Genomic DNA, 20354 nt, shown 5'->3' on the forward strand with positions numbered 1-20354 from the left:
TCCCTCTTTCCTTTGTAACCCGAAGCAGCCAGGGAGAAGAAATGAAGTGGCTCAATTACCTTGCTCGACTCAAAGAGAATAAAGCTGAATGGAGTAAGGAATAATACATGAGAAAGGCTCTTAAGTCTCCACGGCTCATTGAAATCATCTCCCGTTCCTTTGTGTGGAAGACCGAGGCTTCTGAGTCAGATCTGGGCCCGCTTTAGAAAACTCATACCTGCCTAGATGAACAGTGCTTGCGGACTCTTTGTGTAGTTTCTAAAAGCCCTGATTTCTCCCCCAGATGAAAAAGTAGGTCAAATTCTTTTATGAATTCAACAAATGAGGGTCTCACAGCAAATTTTATCAAGAGTCATCTTCTCTACCATCCGACGGCTGGTAGCATCCTGCAATATTTATGAAGTGTTATTACATTGTGGTTACTTTTATGCTGCCATAAGTCTTTCAATGTATGTGAAATTACATATCATTGGAATTCATTTAATGAGGACACAGCCTTCACGTTTTAGAGTTAAATCTCACAGAAGAAGTTATAATCATGAATTTTCCTTATTAAGTTCCAGTCTTTGTATGTAAATTGAAGTATTAAGACAATGAGATACAGATCAAAGTTTTAATTTTAGTCCCTTGCCTCAGATTTAATTTAAAAGTCTTAAATTATGCAGCGAATTGCATCTCTTTATTCTTACAGCTGTTTAAAACAGATTTAATTATCTTCTGTAACACGCAGACACTACTTCTGCCTAGCAGTCCTCTCAAATGAATGCCTTCCAAATCGGTTTTGTTGAGTTCTTAAGACTGATTAGGCCCTTTGCCATCCATCCTGTGCCTTCAGGTTCTCACATTGGATTTCTCCAGGAAGCGGAGTTATCGCATTGAAAGTCTATAGGCTCATTAGGTGCTCATTAGTGGTCCAGAGAACATCCGTCTTAAGCAAGTCTCCAGAGAGAGATGCCACCTCTCATTGGATACCTGGATCTCAGTGCAAAATACCTTCGATCAGCTTCCTCAAATGCAGGCGTACTTGGAAAATGTTTGGCTAGTTAGATACAACTCTATGGACCCTTCCTCTCCCCTCTTTGTTGATTTCTGGATCAACTGTTCTTTGCCCTCAAGGAAACAGTGATGCATACATGCAGAGTGTATGTGAACATGTGTGTATGCGTGTTCTTGGATTAGCCATACTGAAGGAGTCTGGGATGGAAGAAATATTGTCTCCTTTGACTTATTGCTTCTGATCAAGGTTCCTTCATTACAGTGCAGGAGAGAACCCTGAAAAAGGGCAGGGATATACTTCCCAACAATGGGGCTTTTCATCAACTTCCATTGAATTATGTGGTTCTCTGGGTAATGGGTGTGAGCCAAGTTTTGGGATTTTGATGGAGTCATGTTATAGAGCCATTTCTGTTACCTAGATGCGGAGGGTGGCCTCTCGTGCTATATTCAGGAAGGGATTCTATCGCTTGCATATGTCAAATCTGCAAAATTGTGACTTGGTTACTGTGCATGGAGTTGCAAGCTAGCATCAGTGTACCTAGCCTTTGATTATCTTCTGTCAATAAGAAGTTCTCTTTTGCTCTGATTTTAGCATGGTTTTCATTGATACTCTTATGTTAGAATTAGGACATGCATTAGTACTGAATAAAGGAAGGGGTTTAGATTTCAAATGAAGACTTTAACATGTTTTGGATGTTATTCACATTTTAAGAGTCTTTCCCTTTTAAGTTTGGGCTTTATCTCCACTCTTCTTGGGGAAGTCTATCCAAATCCACACACATTTATTGAGTTCCTATCAAGGCATTAGTCACAGTGAGAGGAGATGCTAGAGCTGTGACCAGGCACGGCATGATTCCTACCTTAATGATATTTATAATGTTATGGGGGCTGCCAAAAATATTTTTTACAATCTAATGCAATAAATTAAATTTTATTTTTGTTTTGAATGAATATAAAATATTTACTATTTTCTATTTCATGCAGTTAGATTTTTATTTAAACCTTGATAGACAGGAGGGCCTAGTTCATCTAAATACATAATTCCAAAAAAAGAATATGTCTTGAAGGAAAAGTACATGATATAAAATTGAAACTTGGTAAAATATGTGTTGAAGAACAAATAAACACATACACCTAACTACTTGGTGGGACAGTTCATTGCTCAGGTCACTCACACTTCAGTTGGTATGCACAGGAGATGGAGCCTACACAGAGGGGTTCGTATGCACATACCTGGGGACAAAAAAGGGGTGATGCTTCAGTTCCTAACCTAACTCAACCCAACCCCACAGAGAGAAGACAAGTCTATGGGAGAGAGTGGAATTATGACTAAGCCATGAGACACAGAGGCATAATTCTTGCCCAAATGACAAAATATGATACTGACCTGGAGAGTCTTCTGCCAATCAGAATGTAGTGGGTACCTCTTGGTCCCCTTGTCACCTTGAGGACTTACTGCTCAAGGAGTATCAGAAGCTTGGCATTAGTGTCACTACTGCTATGAAAAATTGGCACTAGGTATGGTGGCAAGAGCCAAATGTTATATTCAAAGTAAATTTAGGACTATCAAACCCAAATGAGAAGTAGATTCAGAGATTTGAGGGGGATAATACAGACCCCATGTATTGCCAATGGTATATGTCAGGGGTATTTGCTTTTGTTTTGGATTTGATAGCCTAATTCATACCCAAGACTCTGGAGAGGTTTGGTATACAAGAATGACAAAGTCCTTGAGTGTTGCATTCATATCCTATGTTTTACAGTGTTCTTTAGAATGGATAAAGTAATACCAGATACACAGAAGCCATTCAATAAAGATGTAATTTTGCAAAGAGAAGGAAACCTAGAGAGGATCTGGAATCTCTCTTTGCTGAAATGGCTTTTAATGAACTAATCTCAAGCCATGAATACTCTAAGAAAATCCAGGAGGAAAATCATGTTTTATATATTGACTAGTGTCTAAGAATATAGCAGCAGCCATAGTATAGGCCAGATTGGCTAGGGCATAGATAATTTTGCCGACTCTTTCTATCCTTGGCCTTTGTTACTACCTGTCCCCAGTGAAGTGTTACTAGGGAGCTTAGGAACTACATGAAATTATTTCCCAGAAAATAGTTCTTTCCACCAAAGAGAAGTAATAAAAAGGTAGGATACCATAGAGCCTGGATTTGACTCTGACTTGATACTTCAGTTGCTGTGTAATCTTAGGCAAGTTCTTTTGCCTTTCTGTGCTTTGGCTGTGCCATTTGTAAACTGCAATGAGGACAATAACACCTACTCACATAGGGTTGCTATGGCATCTAAATGAGACAATCCGAAAAAAGCATTCTCAAACTGGACTACAGTTAGTGCTCAATAAGTGTTGGATATCCAGATTGTTATCACTGTGTCAAATTTCAATGCTCCTCAGCTTCTCAGAGCCACTCAGCTTTCCTTTGTTTTGTATCACTCATTACATGCATCCCCCATGCCTATGTGTAGAATCCCCAGAGGTTAACAGGGAAACAGGTTGTTTCTGTAAGGAGATCTTGTGAATCAGCACAGAATCCCACAGCTGAATGTGAGGTCCCCAGGGCCTCTTGATGGGGGGACAGTCTTTTTGGCTTCTACTCTGCCCTAGGAGATGAGCATCAAGGGGCCAGGTCTGACAGCTGAAGACAGCAGATTTCCTCTCTGCTGTTGTAGCTTTGCCCACTCAAGTGGAATGAACTAACTTGTGATTTTTTTTCCCTTCTTGTGCCCAGAAGGCATGAATTTACACATCTTAAACCAGATTCCCCAATCTGTTCTCACATCACTCAGCCAAATCTGAGATGCCTGATGATCTTTGTTACACAGAAAGCAAAGCTGAATGGAGGAGAGCCTGGCCTCTGTCTCTGGAGGGTGGACAAAGGTCAGAAGTGACCAGGTGTGAGTTCCTGTTTCAGATCTTGCCCTATTGTGTTCTTAGAAACGGAACAAAAATCTGAATTCTGAAGCCTGCTCCAGCACAAACATCTGCTGCTTCAAAAGATCATGTTCTTCTAAGTTATCATAACCAGGTTCCTTTTATCTCTGGGAAAGGGACTTCATATTCACTATACAGGGAAACACAGGGTATAGGATTGGCTCAGAAAATAAATCTTTCCCTAAATGTCCCCAAAGTTTTCTTTCTTTTTTCTTTTTTCCCTAAAGACTCAAATACAAAATGTATAAATAAATGTTATTTGAATTTCCCAAATGAGTTTTAAGTAAGCTTTTGGCTGGGCATAAAAGACATAAAGAAACATATGTAAATTGAATATACAGCTTGATTTTTTACGAAATGAATGCATCTATTAATCAACAAAAAATTAAAAATTTCCAGTACCCCCTTAAACTCCCTGCCACTTCCCCTCTAAAGGTAATACTCTCACTTCTATCACCATTAACTACTTTTGCAGTTTAAATAGAATCATACAATACATATTTTTCAGTCATTTCTTTAGCATAGTAGTGGATATGATATTCATCCAAGTTTTTGTAGGTAGCAATAGTTTGTTCTTTTTCATTGTTCTGTCACATTCCATTTTATAAATATACTATAACTTATTTCTCAATTGTACAGTTGATAAATGTGTGTATCCAGTTTTGATCTCATGAGTAAGTCTGCTATGTATATTATTTTACACACATCTGGTACATATTTGTATTCACTCTGATGAGTGTATACGTAAGAGAGGAAATTCTGGATCATGGGTTGTGCATATATTCAGAGAAGAGTACAGCAGTTAGTAGTCAATGTCAAACAGATTTCCAAAATGGCAGTAATAATCTACACTCCAAACACCATTGTAAAAGTGACTGTTTGCTCCAACAACAACACGTGATATTATTGGTCCTTTAAAATATAAGTCTTCTGATGGGTAGAAAGTAATATCTTATTTTAGTGTTAAGTTGCATTCCTGTGATGAGCAGTGATGCTGAGAAGTTTTTATACCTTTATCAGCTAATTTGGTTCCTATCTTTGAAAAGCCCATTTAAGTCATTTGTGTGTTTTCTATTGAGTGGCCAGAATTTTTCTTACTGATCTGTAGAAATAATTTCTAATTTTCTGGTTATGAGTACTTTATTGAAATTATGTATTACAAATAACTTCTTACCCTCCAGGGCTTTCCTTTTTATTTTCTAAATAGTGTATTTTAAAGAAAAGAAATTCCTAATTTAAATGTAGTCTAATTAAACCATATTCTTCTATCTATTTAGTGGATTTCGTTTCTTTTTTTTTTTTTTTTTTTTTTTTTAATTTTTATTTATTTATGATAGTCACAGAGAGAGAGAGAGAGGCAGAGACACAGGCAGAGGGAGAAGCAGGCTCCATGCACCGGGAGCCCGATGTGGGATTCGATCCTGGGTCTCCAGGATCGCGCCCTGGGCCAAAGGCAGGCGCTAAACCACTGCGCCACCCAGGGATCCCGGATTTCGTTTCTTATTTTAAAATAATCTCTGCCTAACCCAATGTCATGAAGATGCTCTTCTGCATTTTCCTTTAAACACTTATGTTTTATCTTTCATAATTAGATTGACAAACCAGTTACAATTACTTGTGTTAAGAGATCAAGATTCATATATTTCCACTTGGATTTTGATGTCATTACACACCTATTGAAAAGATTATAATTGATCTACTGTACTAAAGTGTCTCATTTGTCATAAAGAGTATGTGTGCATGTCTGTGTGTGTTTCTTGACTCACTATTCCCTTTCTTGATCAGCTTATGTTGGATATATACATATATATCACCACACTCTCTTTATTACTATAGCTTTATAATAAATCTTGATATCTGTAATGTAAGCCATTGATTAGGTTTGGTGTTGGGAGTCATTTTTAAGATTATCTTTGCTATTCTTGAGCCCTTGCTTTTTCATATGCCTTATGAACATGTCAATTTTAACCCACAAATATATGCTAGAGACTTTACTGAAATTGCCTTGAATGTAAGATCAATGTGGGGAAAACTGGCATCTTTTCATAATATTGCATCTTCCAATTTGCAATTATCATATATCATATATCATATATCTCTCCATATATTTATGTTTTTCAAAATGTTTCCCAAAAGTGTTGAGTTTTCTGGGTAGAGATATTGAAAATAAGTTGGTAGTTTTGTCTGTAGGTAAGCATTGTTTTTATGCTATTATAAAGCATATTATATATAATAGTATATAATATACAACATATATGGTGTATATATCTATGTGTCATATATATATATATATATATATATATCGTTCAGAGGATTTATACATCCAGATATATAGACTTACTCTAAATCTAGAGTAATTAAAATGTATTTTAGGGGCACTTGGGGTTTAACGTTGGTTAAACGTCCAACTCCTGATTTCAGTTCAGGTCATGATCTCAAGGTCATGAGATGGAGACCTGTGTTGGGCTCCATGCTGGTAGTGGAGCCTGCTTAAGATTTTCTTTCCCTCTCCCTCAGCCCCTCTGTCCCCTCCCCCACCCCTCCTCCTGTTCCCATGCTCACTCTCAAAATTTTTTTTAAAAGTGTTTTAAATTATCACTTAACACAGGTTTGAGAATCAAAACCAACAGGACAAAATAAAATATCTAGAAATAGATCCACACAGATATGTTAAGTTGATTTAGGTCAAAGATTCATAGCAATTCAGGGTGAAAAGCATTGTCCTTCAAGGGTGCTGGGTCAATTGAATATGCAAAGAGAAAAACATATAAAACCTTGGATTTATTCAAAACAGATTATAGACTTAAAGAAAAAAACTTGTGGTGTTATTTCTTCACAATCTTGGGTTAGATACAGTCCTTCTTAAGCAAGCTACAAAAATCACTATTTTATGCAATTAATGATAATATTTGGGTTCATATATACCATTTCAGTACTTATTCTATTAGTCTTGAATATAAGTATGTTCCTTTTTCCTCTTTCCTGCTTTTTCTTGGATTAATGAGGCACATTTAATATTATTCCAGTTTCCTGCCAATAGTTTGATAGTTAAATGTTCTCTGACTATTCTTTTAGCTGTTTCTCTAGATATTAAAGTACATATTCTGGACATGCTGGCATCTAATATAAATTAGTACTTCTACTTCTTCACAGACATTTCATGGAACTTAAAACACCCTGACTCCATTTAATACATACTGAATTATAGTTGTCATGTATTTTAATTCTACACATATTTAAACTCACAGTGGATTATCATTATTGGTCTACAAAGTTATTAATTTCAATTTACCCGCATATATGCCCTCTTTCTTGCTCTTCATTCTTTCCACTATTGTGCTTTTGTCTGGGTTTCTTTTTCTTTATGCCTGAAGAGTTACCTTTAGTGTTTCTTTTTATAAAAATCATCTTATATGACTCATCTCGGTTTCTGTTTGAGAAATGTCTTTATTTTACCTCCACGTTTGTATTTTTTTCCTCTAGCACTTCAAAGATGTCATTCCAGTTTCTTCTGTGCTGCTTTTAAATTTTTCTCTTTATTTTTTGATTTTGGTAATTTGAATATGATACCTAAGTGCCTTTTCCCCCTTGTATGTATCCTGCTAGAGGTTGTGCATTCTCTCCAATCTACATTGATACTCTGATACCTTCCTGTCAGTTTAGGAAAATTCTTAGATATTATACCCTCAAAATAGATTCTGACTTCTTATCATCCTTCTCCACTCTAGAACTCTAATTATATCTATGTTAGCCATTTCCCTGTTTCCCATGTGTCTCTTATTACTCTTTTCTCTATTTTATATCCTTCCTCTCTTATGCTCCAAATGTTATACTTCCGACTGTCCTTTCTTCCAGTTAACTTATCTTCTATCTGTCTGGGTTTGGTTGACTGTCAATCCATCTAACTTCTTAGTATCAGTTATTTTTTAAAAAAAGATTTATTTATTTATTTATTTTAGAGAGAGAGTGTGTGCACATGTGAGTGGAGGTAGGGGCTGAGGGAGAGAGAGAATCCTCAAGCAGACTCCCTGCTGATAATGGAGCTGATTTGGGTCTCCATCCCATGACCCAGGAGATCATGACCTGAGCCAAAACCAAGACTCCAATGCTCAACTGACTGAGCCACTCAGGTGTCACTTAATATTGGTTATTATATCTTTATTTCTACAACATCCATTTGTTACTCCCTATTACTGATGACTGCTGGGGATTGCATTTTCTGTCTTGACCTATATTCATGAACATACTAATCATATATCAGACAACTGTTCTCTTTTTTGATGCTTTTTTCCTCTTCTTGGGTCCTGTTTCTTGATATATATGTAGTATTTTAAATTAAATACCCAATATTTGATGTGAAAAATATGTGATTTACATTATTTTCCTCTAAAGAGGATTCATTTTAGCTTCTGGAAGATATTTAGAGTGTGTATGTGTGGGGGGAATCACTAATGCTTTCAGATACTGAAATATAATTCCAGATTGGGTTTCAGCATTTAGAGAACATGATCTGGTTGTCATGTGTCCTTACTCCTAGGATGGAGCCTTCCAGGAGTTTCAAGAATCTCGTGTTGTATTATTTATCAGGGATTTCCTTCTTGATAGTCTCTGAGCTCTAATTTTTTTTCCCTCAAAATGTAGTACTTCTAACAACTATGTATGACCTTTCATCCTTATAGTAACTACTTTCCATTCTGCTTATATCACTTAGATATTGTCAAACAACTCAGAGAGAAAAAAAATGTACAGAATATTGTACTACCTCTTTATGCTTCTCTTCTCTCTGGGATTTTATCTGACGTCCATTTTTATCTTCCCAGCCTTGAGAGCCTTCTGCTAGTTGTTTAGCCAAGACTTTCTATATGGCCTTCTAACTAGGAATCTGAAATCTGACCTCTTCAACAGTATGATGTATGAATTGGCAAAGTACTTGAGGGGAAATACAGCATGAATTGTTGGACTTGCTATAATGAATTTCCAATCTCTGAAAAAAAGAATTTTGCCCAAATCTTTTTGATACTTCTCTCATGCTCTTCTTCCTTTCTCTCTCCTTCCTCCCTCTCTCTTTTTGTCTCAGAACCTCACTCCTGCTCTAAATATATACATATATATTTGATTTGCTGCAAGCTAATATGTCATAGCCTCAGGCAGAAGTCTAAAGATTTTATTTCTGTAAAATTTGAGCAACTCCAATTAGCCTATATTGGTCTCTATCTTTCTAGTTCCAACTGCAAAATTTTCGGGAACCTTGTATTTAGAAGAATGTGTGTGGTAGAAAGGCACTTATCAAGGAGATAACAGAAAGGGGTATTAGGTTAGAGGGATGGTTCTCAAAGTGGTCATTGGTCCAGAAGTATCAGCATCATCTGAGCTGTAATTTCAAACTCATTATTTCACAGTTGTTCCTGCTACAGGAATTAAAATACCCATAATGTTGATCAATCCTGACAAAGTAATCCTAAATGCTTCATCTTCTCCCTTTCAAGTCAAACTCCAGAGCCTCTGAAGGCTACTCTCTCCCCCTTGGCTTTGCCCTTGTTTTGTTCTGTTTATTCTTGAAGCACAAGCATGACCTATAATCTTGTTATAAATGCATATTCTTGGGCCCCACCCAACCTACTGAATCAGAATCTTTGGTGATGGGTCCCAGAAAACTGTTTTAACATATTCACCAGGTAACTTTCATTCATGCTAAAGATTGAAAACCACTGAGCTATCAGGAGAAGCTGGAAGTCAATGATGTAGATCTTAATCCTGGTATCAGTATTAACTTTTTAAATCCCTTTCTGTTCATAAGGCCTAGCACAGTGCTGCCCATATTTAAGTACTCAGAAAACATGGCTGAAAGCAAGACTGTCTGGCTTGATAACTGAGATCATTTAATGAAATTGTTGATCCTTTAGAGAACATCATCTTCCTTTCTAAAATGATAAAGATGCCTATGCATATTTTAAAACATATGGTATAGATTTTATCTTATACACTATCTGAATATTCAGAAATCTCAGAAAATCACAATTTGTTAGTCATTGATGCTCATAATGATATTGCTGAGGTGTTACAAAATTACAAACTCTCAATTCCCAAAGAAAGCATACTCAATTACATTTATATTAGCTTTGGTGTTATGTATGACCAGCATGCTGTCTTTGGAAAAGAAAAGCTAAGACGTCAGGGTGACAGAGGAAGACAGCATTAGTAGCCGTTAGGTTGAACATGTATGTTCAACTATTTTTGGAATACTATTGATGTATTCTGAGAAAACTTTTGGCTGGAAGTGCCAATAAGGCACAATTAAATCCAAAAAAATCTTCCAAGATAAGAAGTGATATATTGAGACTGAAGAAGGAGTTGCAGTGAACTGAGAATAATTGAGGAAATGTGGCAGGGAAGGAGAAACAAGAGCAACAACAACAAGCCAAGGAACCAAAAGCAGAAAGAAAAAAAAAGTCAACAATATTTAAAATGAAAAAAAAAATAATAAAACAAAAACATACATAGACCAAATCTGATTTTCTGCCCTAGAAGATAAAAATGGTTTGGGATCTGGTCCTACCTCTTCCAACTGCACCATGAGGGTAACATTGTGCCCTTGCTCTGCTGTCAACTTTCCATCAGCGGTGACAATCCTCAGCCCCCGTGGGGCCTTCCCAGGACACTTCTGCGGTTTGGCAGTGTACTGTTCTCTTACTCCATCCGTGCAGTTATTGGAAACCACTTTCCTGTACCTAAATGGAGAAAAGCTCAAGTTGTAATCCAGCTCATTACCATTTGGACCACTCCCACTTTTTTTAAGGCTAGACCTACTACTGTGTAGCCCGGAGGGCTATTGGTAACTACACTTCATGGTGCTCTGAGGATTAGAGCTAATTCCTATAAAGTACCCAACAGAAAGACAAATCATCAAAGTAACATATTGGACCTATTGTTAGCACTTTAATATAACTCTTTTATTTAGTCCATCAATGAATCATTTCACTTCAGAGCCATGGGAAATGCACAGCAGTAGAAGACATGGTCCTTGCCCTTACTATGCTTATAATCTTGAAGTGATATATATGGATAATCCAGGAGTTATTTTAAAGGTTATATAACTGAGAGTTAGAATGAGTAACATATATTGCAAGGGAATTTGAAATTCAGACAAAGAACAGATTGCTATGGATTATGTGATTTAACATTAGATTCCATAGAGGGTGCTATGGTCATGGTGTAGCACAGAAAGTTGGCTAAATTTGATAGTTTCTCCTCAATATATTATGAGGGACTGTAATGGCTAAGTACTGAAAACTCATATTAAGGAGACCAGTCTGCAGATTGAATAAATCTTGCCTCCTCCTTTTATTTCTTATTTTAGCTTTACTAGGGGAAAAAAAGGATTATTCTACAAATTTGTCCTATGTAATTTATCAGATTCATAAAAAAATTGGAATTGTGGTTTTAGGACAATTAATCCTTAAGACTTTGAGCTTCAGTGGTGTCGTTCATCATCTTTTTTTGTGTGGGGTCCACAGTAACCACTCTGTGTACTCATATACCAGACTTCCCAAGCCTACTTACTAGAGTGAGTGTTTAAGCTCAAAGTGGAAGTAAAATCTCAGGTCTTTCCACTCTTCCAGACCCGAAGTTGAAATTTTTAATATCAAGGGCTAGGTAGGAAATGTTCTAGCTTTGCCAGCTATATGGCCTTTGTCACAAGTACTCAACTCTGATTGTAGCATGAAAGTGGACAGATAATGCACAAAAGAATGGAGACAGCTGGGTTTCGGTAAGGCTTTATTTATAGATATTGGCAGTGTGCCATATTTGGCCTGCAGGCTATATAGTCTTCTAACACCTTCAAATCTGGCCGATGCCTTTTCCTCTGTTTCTGAGTCTTACGATCAGCTACCAAAGAGCATGGTTGAGAAAGTCAAATTAAATATTGTCTGGGAAAGTACTTTGGATGCTATGGATCACTACAAGGTCAATTATTAATATTTAATTCACCTCATAGGGTAGTTGTATAAATTAAATGGATTAATGTACACAGAGTATTTAAAACCGCCCTGATGATTAGCAAGTGCCTATGAAATGTTGCCAGTTATTTTTATTTAATATTATTTCTCCTACCTGTTCATAACCTTCATGGTTTCCAAACGTCCTTAGGATAGGTCATAAATCTCATAATCTTGTCCATGAAACCCTCCACAGGCTAACTGTACTTTATCTCTGAATCCTTACCAAGAAGCTCATCTTCCCTTCAAACCTCTCAAACCTCTTCAAAGTACTTATTTTCTTTTGCTCTTTCTGCTTCTGTATCTTCTTCATGCTCTATCAGCTGCCTAAAACTTCCACTCTAAGTTACAGCTTCTCTCCTCGGTCTTTTCCTGACTGTGATAGTAAAATAATAGTGAAATAAAAAGAAGTTCACATTTAGAGAGTACTTACTATATTTGCACTGTGTTAAGTTCTTAGCATGACTTTTGTCAATTATCTTCAAAATATCCCAGAGGGTTCTGTTTAAGGAAGGTATTATGATTTTCAATTTACAGATGAAGAAATTAAGATTCGTAGAAGTTAACCAGTTTTCTCAAGATCACCCAGTCAGGACCCCAGACAATTTGCCTCAAGCATATCCTTGTCTTTAGGCACTACTGTACCATCTCTTTAAATGGAAGGAGATTGCCCCTCTCTTAAACTCGTAAGGGATCCTTTAGATTTATTGATAGGAACCCCCTTATGTCTTGTAGGATTGTCTCCCTGTGTGTGACTATGAACTTTAAGTTCCTTGAGGGTACCCTTGCCCCTAGGGATATGCAAAGCTGACAATCAGGAGGTCCATACTGGGATCACTGTGCCACATAGAAATGCTGAAATATCTGCACGGCAGGTGGTTATTACCACTGCCCTCAAACCCTTCAAAAGCCTCACTAGAACCAGCAGCTACTAATCCTTATCTTCAGAGCCCCTGCTTCTCCTCACACTAAGGGGTTAACATCCAGCACATCAGATAGCTTTGAACTCTGCTCCTGCACTAGGATCTCTACCCATTTCAATTGGTCAATATCAAGTCTGAGCATTTTTATTTTATTTTATTTTTTTTAAAGATTTTATTTATTCATTCATGAAAGACAGAGAGAGGCAGAGACACAGGCGGAGGGAGAAGCAGGCTCCATGCAGGGACTCGATCCTGGGACCAGGATCACACCCTGGGGCCAAAGGCAGGCACTTAACTGCTGAGCCACCCGGGCTGCCCAAGTCTGAGCATTTTTAATATCACTCTACTATTTAAGAAAATGCACTGTAGGGATCCCTGGGTGGCGCAGCTGTTTGGCGCCTGCCTTTGGCCCAGGGCGCGATCCTGGAGACCCGGGATCGAATCCCACGTCGGGCTCCTGGTGCATGGAGCCTGCTTCTCCCTCTGCCTGTGTCTCTGCCTCTCTCTCTCTCTCTCTATCATAAATAAATAAAAATAAAAAAAAATAAAAAAAAAGAAAATCCACTGTAGGTGCTTATGAGTGCATGCCGATTAAAAGAGAAAATAATCACAGGTGGGAGAGAAAAGGAAAAAAAAAAACAAAAGGATATCCGCACTAGAGAATGCTGACATTCTGGCACCAGCAATGGTAGGTAGCAAGAAAATGACCAGTAATGTCACACAACAATTATGGATTCCCACGGAGTCTGTGCATCAGAAACTCCCTGTGTGTTTCAGAGGCAAGGCACCATGCAAACCAAAGGCAGGTTATGATTTTTAATCACTTAGCATCCAAGCACACCTGTGACTGTCTTGACGCTGCTCTAGAGGCATGGGCTCGCCATCACCACTGGCATCATGAGCTGAGCACATTCCTTTTGTTTGGCGCTGTTCCCACCAATCATTGCCCCAGGCTTTCCACCAACCCCCACCCCATCCTGCAGCCACAGTTCTGCTTAAATCCTAAGCACGAATCCATTCCCCCTTCTGCCACAGAGAAGACTGTTGGTAATTTTTTTAAAATGCTCATTAAAAAGCATTCTGAAACCATTTTATTTCCTGGATGAAAATGGCATCACATTAGCCCTACCAGACCTGTCCCTGAAATTTAGAAGAAAATTGTGCAGAAATACAGAGTTCATTTACTCAAGTAAGCACACACCTGCTTTTTGCATTACAGAATGGTTCTATTTTCATCCCAGCAGCTGTCCCTGGGTCTGAGTTACATAAATGAATAATGCATTTAATATGTTATTAAATGGGGCCGCTACCTCCATAATAACAAGGCAACTTATGATTATGTTGGACCTAAGCTCTGAATATTACTGGGATGCATTTAGTTGGTAAAGCATTCTTCAATCCGCCAAGAAGAAAAGTGCTTTGTAATGGCAAGGGAGTCTTTGTACAATTACTGAAAAGGAAACATTCTGCAAATGTGCCTTTGATATTACCGACCGCTTATCAGTAGATAGTGTCTTAATACTTCAACAGCCCCAATTTCAGCCATTCTCTTCCTTTCCATCTTGAAACCCCTTTGTCACCTTTTCCTTTTTCACCCCACCTTCTTTGATTTTTCTTCTGTGTTGTCTGTCAGTCTTAAGACAGATGAAGGCCATAGTTTCTCTTCCTGAGTGTTAAAACTGGAAAAAAAAGCCATGAAAGTCTTCATATTCTGTGATTTTAGTATTTAGTAGTTTTGTTTTTCTTGTGATTTGGTGCGGTGGCGGAATATGGATGTTTATGACCATTCACTGTATGTTAAGGTGACAGTCTAGCCTAGCTCAGTGCAATCCTTTCTGTCCTTTACAATCAGTTGCCGGCACTTTTGAAGTAAATGGATGCCAAGATCCTCCTCCCAGGGGTCTTGATTTAATTGAGAATTAATTAAATTATGATTTAATTGAGAATCCTGGGCATTAGTGTGTTTTTGTTTTTGTTCTAAGTTCCCCTGGTGATTCTTGTGTGCATCCACCATTAAAGACCACTGCCCTGGTGGTTACAGCTATAGTGTGTAGAACCAAACTGTCAGAGTTTAAATTCAGGCACTTACTGTATGAACCTGGGCAGTTACCCAATCTTTCTCTAATGCTTTGGTTCTCTGCCTGTCAAATAGGGATAATTACAGAATCTTTTCAATAACCTTAAGAGGATTAAAAGAGATACTGCGTTCAAAAGGACTTCACATAGAGTCTGGTGCATTATTAGAAACTTAATAAATATTAAAATATCAGTAATTAGTTTAAAAGTTAGCATTTAAAGTATTAAACACAAACTTGCTATTACACAGCTAGTTCCCAGGAAAAAAAATGTGGCCTTCTTACTGCCAAGATTATTTTAAGATCAAGTCATCAGACCATGTCAATTTCTTTCTTAGACTCATTCGCAACTTCCTGGGGGCTTATAAAAAAAGGGTCAAGTTGAAGTTTTAAGTACAGCCCTCAATTTATCCTCAGTGCATTTGTCCAGCTTCAGCTCTTTCCCAACATGCTTCCTGAACCCAGGCCATGCTCAAGTCCACAGGCTTTCTTTCTTCCTTTGATTTATTCTTTCTAGAATGCTCTTTCCTCCTGTCAAGCTTTTACTCATTCTTTAAAAATCAGCTTAGAATTCCTGGTTCTGTATAAAGTTGCCTCTTGCCTTCTTAAGAGTAGTTATCAACGTCATGACCATAGGTCTTCTTGTAGTGAGAAGCAGAGATTACTGTCACTGAGCTATGTTATCCCTCCTTTGTGCTCACAATGTGAAGAATTTAAATGGTTATTTTCTTGGATCGTACTATGTGCCTCTGCTTTCAAGGGTAAAGTGCCATGTCACGACGCTCAATAAAACAAAATAAAACAACAAAAAAAAATGGAGCAAGCCTTACAGAAAGAGAAGGGGACTAGCTGTGGATACAATGTATGACTAAGACTTAATATCTTCCTGGACCCAGTGTGCCCATGTTTCAACAAAAGACCTGTGTAGGAACCGTAACACCAACATGCAGAGTGAACGAGGTTCCATGGCTGACTGAGAGGGTTCTCCCAGTTTCTCTCTTCAAAGGAACAGTTCTCAGAACTTCCTTTAAAGTGAGTAAGCAACCTTGGGATTAGGAGACCAGGAGGAGATTAAATGAGGGGGAAAAATTTCCCTCTAATAAGCAGGGTGGAAGCACAAGTCATTTATTTTGACTAGTAAATGGAATGTGACATTACTTTGAATGCCAACTTGATGAAACAGGGCATATGGCCATGTTCAACTAAATGACTTAAAATCAAGAATCATGAGAATGACTCATGGAATCCACACTTTCAGACAACGAGTTGTACAACTATTTTATGTAAAGAAATTTTCTTTGTTTTCCTGAGCACCTGTAGTCCTAGGAATCAATACTGAATCACTTCAAATTGGTCATGGATATGTCAGAGTCTGAAGGGATAGCAGAGATCATCCAATACAACCCTTCCATTTTTCATATATGTAAAATCAGATTTTAGAGTTTCCCAAGGTTACATGGGAGCAATTAAAAGCTCTGGGCCTCTGGACAGTTTGGTGTCTCTTGCCACCTGGATGAGAATCATTAATGCCAATACCATTGATGTGGGTAAGAACAGCTATATGAGGAACTAGGTCTCCACATAGTGATATTCACATTCTTTTTTCATTTCCCAACCCAGTGTCATCCCATGAGAATATGGAAAACCACATCTAAGCAAGGTGCTCTGAAGAGTCAACTTCATGGAAACAATTATTGGGTGTCTGCTGTGACACCAAATGGTTCTTTGCTAGAAAACCTCTACAATAGGCCCCTGTCATGTTGAGTCTGTAAATTATGCAAGTGGTTTCCTTTCTGTGTACTTTAAACACATGTGGCGCTTTTAGAACCAATTATTCTCCATGGTGCACACTGACAAATCTTGCTGAGCAGCTCAGACTGAACATCAAAATCTCCTCCAGGCATGGGAGTACGGTCACCTGGGAAAAGACCATCGCCCTCAAAGCCCCTGGAAATGGCAGCTCCAGGGCGATGGCAGGCCAGCCAGGGTCTACGTGTTCTCATGGCTCATACAGAAAGGAGTATGTTTCTAGAAAGCATTTTTAAAACATTCCAAATGTGTGTTGGTAGTATGGAGATTACTGTTTTGCTAGAATTTATGTGTATTTATATATTTTTTCCCAGACCCACTAAATATTCTTATACAAATACTGAAATAATGTTAAAATTTAATGCAAAATTAATGCTAAAAATCTGTAAGCCTCCTGAGTAAATATCTTTGTAGTATATTAAGAAACTAACCCTGAGGAACAATAAGAGCTGTCATTGTACGTTCTTTTAGGAGGGATTAATGGCTTCTCAAAAGAAACTCCACAGACGGAAATTTCTATACACAGACATTTTTTTTAACACATCTAGAAATATCTCTAGCTTAATAGCAAGAAGAAATCTGTCCCCTGAGAAGATTATCTTGGTTTCTTATAATACACCAGCCCAATGCCCACTTTATTTTATATTTACACAATCTTTTACGGTTGGCATGAAACAAGCAATGTCCTAGTTAATTTAGCAACTTAAATTTGCAGCATGTTCTCTGGATCCAAACCGTATAAACAAGATTTAACCAAATATAAGTACAACTAGAGATTGTACTTGTGTATGTGCAAACTGAGATATTTATAGACTCAGATGGAGAAACAAAGAGAAACAAATTTAGGGTAATTTCAGCACTAAAATGCAAGAAAATACACAAATGAACACCGATTTCATTCTATTTGGACAAAATGAACTTATTCAACTAATCAGGTAAATGTGGTATCTGCCTTGAGTGGTAGAGAGGGACACACGTATGTTTTGATGCCTAGTAGTCTCTGATCATGTGACTCTAGAGTGTAGGCTGGTGATTATTTGTTTTATAGATGAAAAAAAACAGGGGCTTAAATATGTCCTAGATCTCAGTACTGCAGTGACTATTAATGTCGAGACCAGAGATATACAATAAAACGATGTCTCCCCTTTTTTTTTTCCTTCACTCCAGAGCAGCTGTTAGATGATGACTATTGGTGATGGCATCTGCATTTTGCAGAGTGACTACCATTCACTGGGCACTGGGCTATCTGCTTTATAGACAGGGCTGCATTTAAGTCAAATCCCAAGAGCAGAGAGCAAAATTTTATAGGTTAAGAGGTGAAGCTATTTGCTAAGATAACAGTAAATGGCAGAAGTCATTTAAAACCCCTACCTGTTTCATTCTAAAATATTTCTCTTTTTCACCAGACAAAATATCCCAATTATACTTCACTTCCTGCCCATAACAGGCTGTGGCCTTGCTCCGTATCAGCCTTCTGGTTTTCCATAGAACGGCGTGGGGGAAAGTGTCAGGGCAAAGGGTGAAAAGAGGCAGGAGCTTACAGTGGAGAACATGGAAGATATTTGCTCACATGTGGTTCCATGCTGTGAACCTTAGAAATCAGATGCCACTGTTCCAAGGACTAAGGACAGGTAGTGCCAGCCACCTGGAGGGACATTTTACACTCATTTTAGCCCTCATTCCAACTCTCTTTTCTAAAACCTAGGCAAGAACTAAAACAAAAGTTGCACAACTGTTCATGTCTATACAGTGAAGCTAATATACATTTTGGCATCTCCTAAAAACAGCATTTCTATTAGGCATAATAATAACCGATGCTAGGCTTTTTCCATTGTGGTGAAGTAAGCAAACCCACAGACACTGCTATATTTACAGGGTAATAAGGTGACTGTGCAGGCAACTATAACCATTTATAAAGTGAGATATTAACAAAAAACAAAAGGAGAAGGAAGGTTTACCTGTGTGCTTTGAACCAAATTCTCAGAAGGAGCTGCTGGGAGATTTGCTTGTTAAACTTCACTGACAAGGGGGCGGTGGTTCAATAGACCCTTTCAGTTCAAGATCTGACAGCCTGTCTACACCATGTGCTCTGCTGGAAGGGGTGTAGTGAAGCAAGAGAGGTGCTTGGGGGTACCACTGGCGAATGCTCTCATTTGCGGGCCGACCTTGCCCTTGTGATCCCTCTCTATTTCATCCCAGCCTGACACTGATACAGGATCCATTCTGACAGAGCACAGGATGCCTACAGATAGTTCAAACTGACATGGGAGAGACCTGGGGGTGCAGGGTGGCACCTTGGTCTATCATCGACTTCCAGGGACTGGCATTAGGTGATCCTTTCAGCCTGGTCATCTCTTACTCCTTTTGCCTGATGTGACCTTCCTCACTTTGTTACCTTGCGAAATCTCACTCAGCTTTCCCTTATAGAATCCATTGGAATTTGTATTTTAAAGGAGGATGGTGATTACTACAAATGAATCTGTAATGTGTGGGGCTCCTGGAAGTCTGTGAGCCAGAAGCTAGAGTTTTAATCCTTATGGGGAAATATTTGGCAGTGCCTGGATCCTCAAGTCTAGGAAGTAAGAAGTTGGCTAGGTGGGATTTGCCTTACAAGTTAGCAAAAACACTTCTAATTGCCAAAAGAGAATCCAATTATCTTTGTGTTTTTATAACAATTATTATGATACGAGGATGTTAATTGCAACATTGTTTATAGCGGCAGAAAACAGAAAATAACCCAAATATCAATGACAGGAGATGACCGAGCAATACCAGGTACTTTAATACTCTCAAATTAAAAGAAATTAGGGGATCTCTTGGGTGGCTCGGTGGTTTAGCACCTGCCTTTGGCCCAGGGTGTGATCCTGAGGTCCCGGGATCAAGTCCTGTGTCGGGCTCCCTGTGTGGAGCCTGCTTCTCTCTCTCTTTGTGTGTCTTTCATGAGTGAATAAATAAAATCTTTAAAAAAATAAATACAAGAATTTAGATGGAATAGCCCTATATACTCTGTCTTGGAAAGTTGTCTAAGGTATATTTCTGAATGAAGAGGAAAAAATAATAATATATCTAATGGGAAATGACATACAAGAACAACATCCCATATTAATTTTCTATTATTTTTTCTTGGCAAGATTATTTGATGGCAAATGCAAAGTGTCTGGAAGCATACACAGCAAAGTGACCGCAGTTATGTGAGCAAAGGGGGCAGGATAGGAGTGATGAACTAAATTTGTTTTTTTAAGCAGAAAACATGCATACATTCCTTTTGTAATTAAATGTTTTTAAGTAAAAAAAAAATTAAAAAAAATAAATGTTTTTAAGTGAAAAGCTAGGTGTTTGATGGCAACAGTATACTGGTTACAACATTAAATACTGAGTCTGTGCTTATGAAATGCCACCAAGTCAACACATAGCCAAATAGCCAAAGGGCTTTTAGGGTGAAGGGCTAGAGGGACATTGCATTGTTTTTCAATTTTTATCTATACACTACCTCTTGCCAACTTATAAGTTGTCTACAGACACAGTAAATAGGAATTTGATGGGATGAGACCTTCTTTGAAGATGATTTTAGGTACCTGTACCAGCAAAGGGTCTCTTTACTCTTAAT

The 20354-nt window shown here is 38.0% G+C and overlaps 1 protein-coding gene across 1 annotated transcript in view; it reads right to left on the reverse strand.

The window, feature by feature from the left end:
* The window catches only part of SORCS1 (sortilin related VPS10 domain containing receptor 1), a 499230-nt gene that overhangs the window by 61697 nt on the left and 417179 nt on the right, over positions 1–20354 (reverse strand). The window contains 1 exon segment of the mRNA XM_038578743.1: positions 10500–10671. Within this exon segment, the coding sequence (XP_038434671.1) occupies positions 10500–10671 (172 nt within the window).

This window comes from Canis lupus, chromosome 28 (genome assembly GCF_011100685.1).
Source record: "Canis lupus familiaris isolate Mischka breed German Shepherd chromosome 28, alternate assembly UU_Cfam_GSD_1.0, whole genome shotgun sequence".
Classification (NCBI taxonomy): domain Eukaryota; kingdom Metazoa; phylum Chordata; class Mammalia; order Carnivora; family Canidae; genus Canis; species Canis lupus.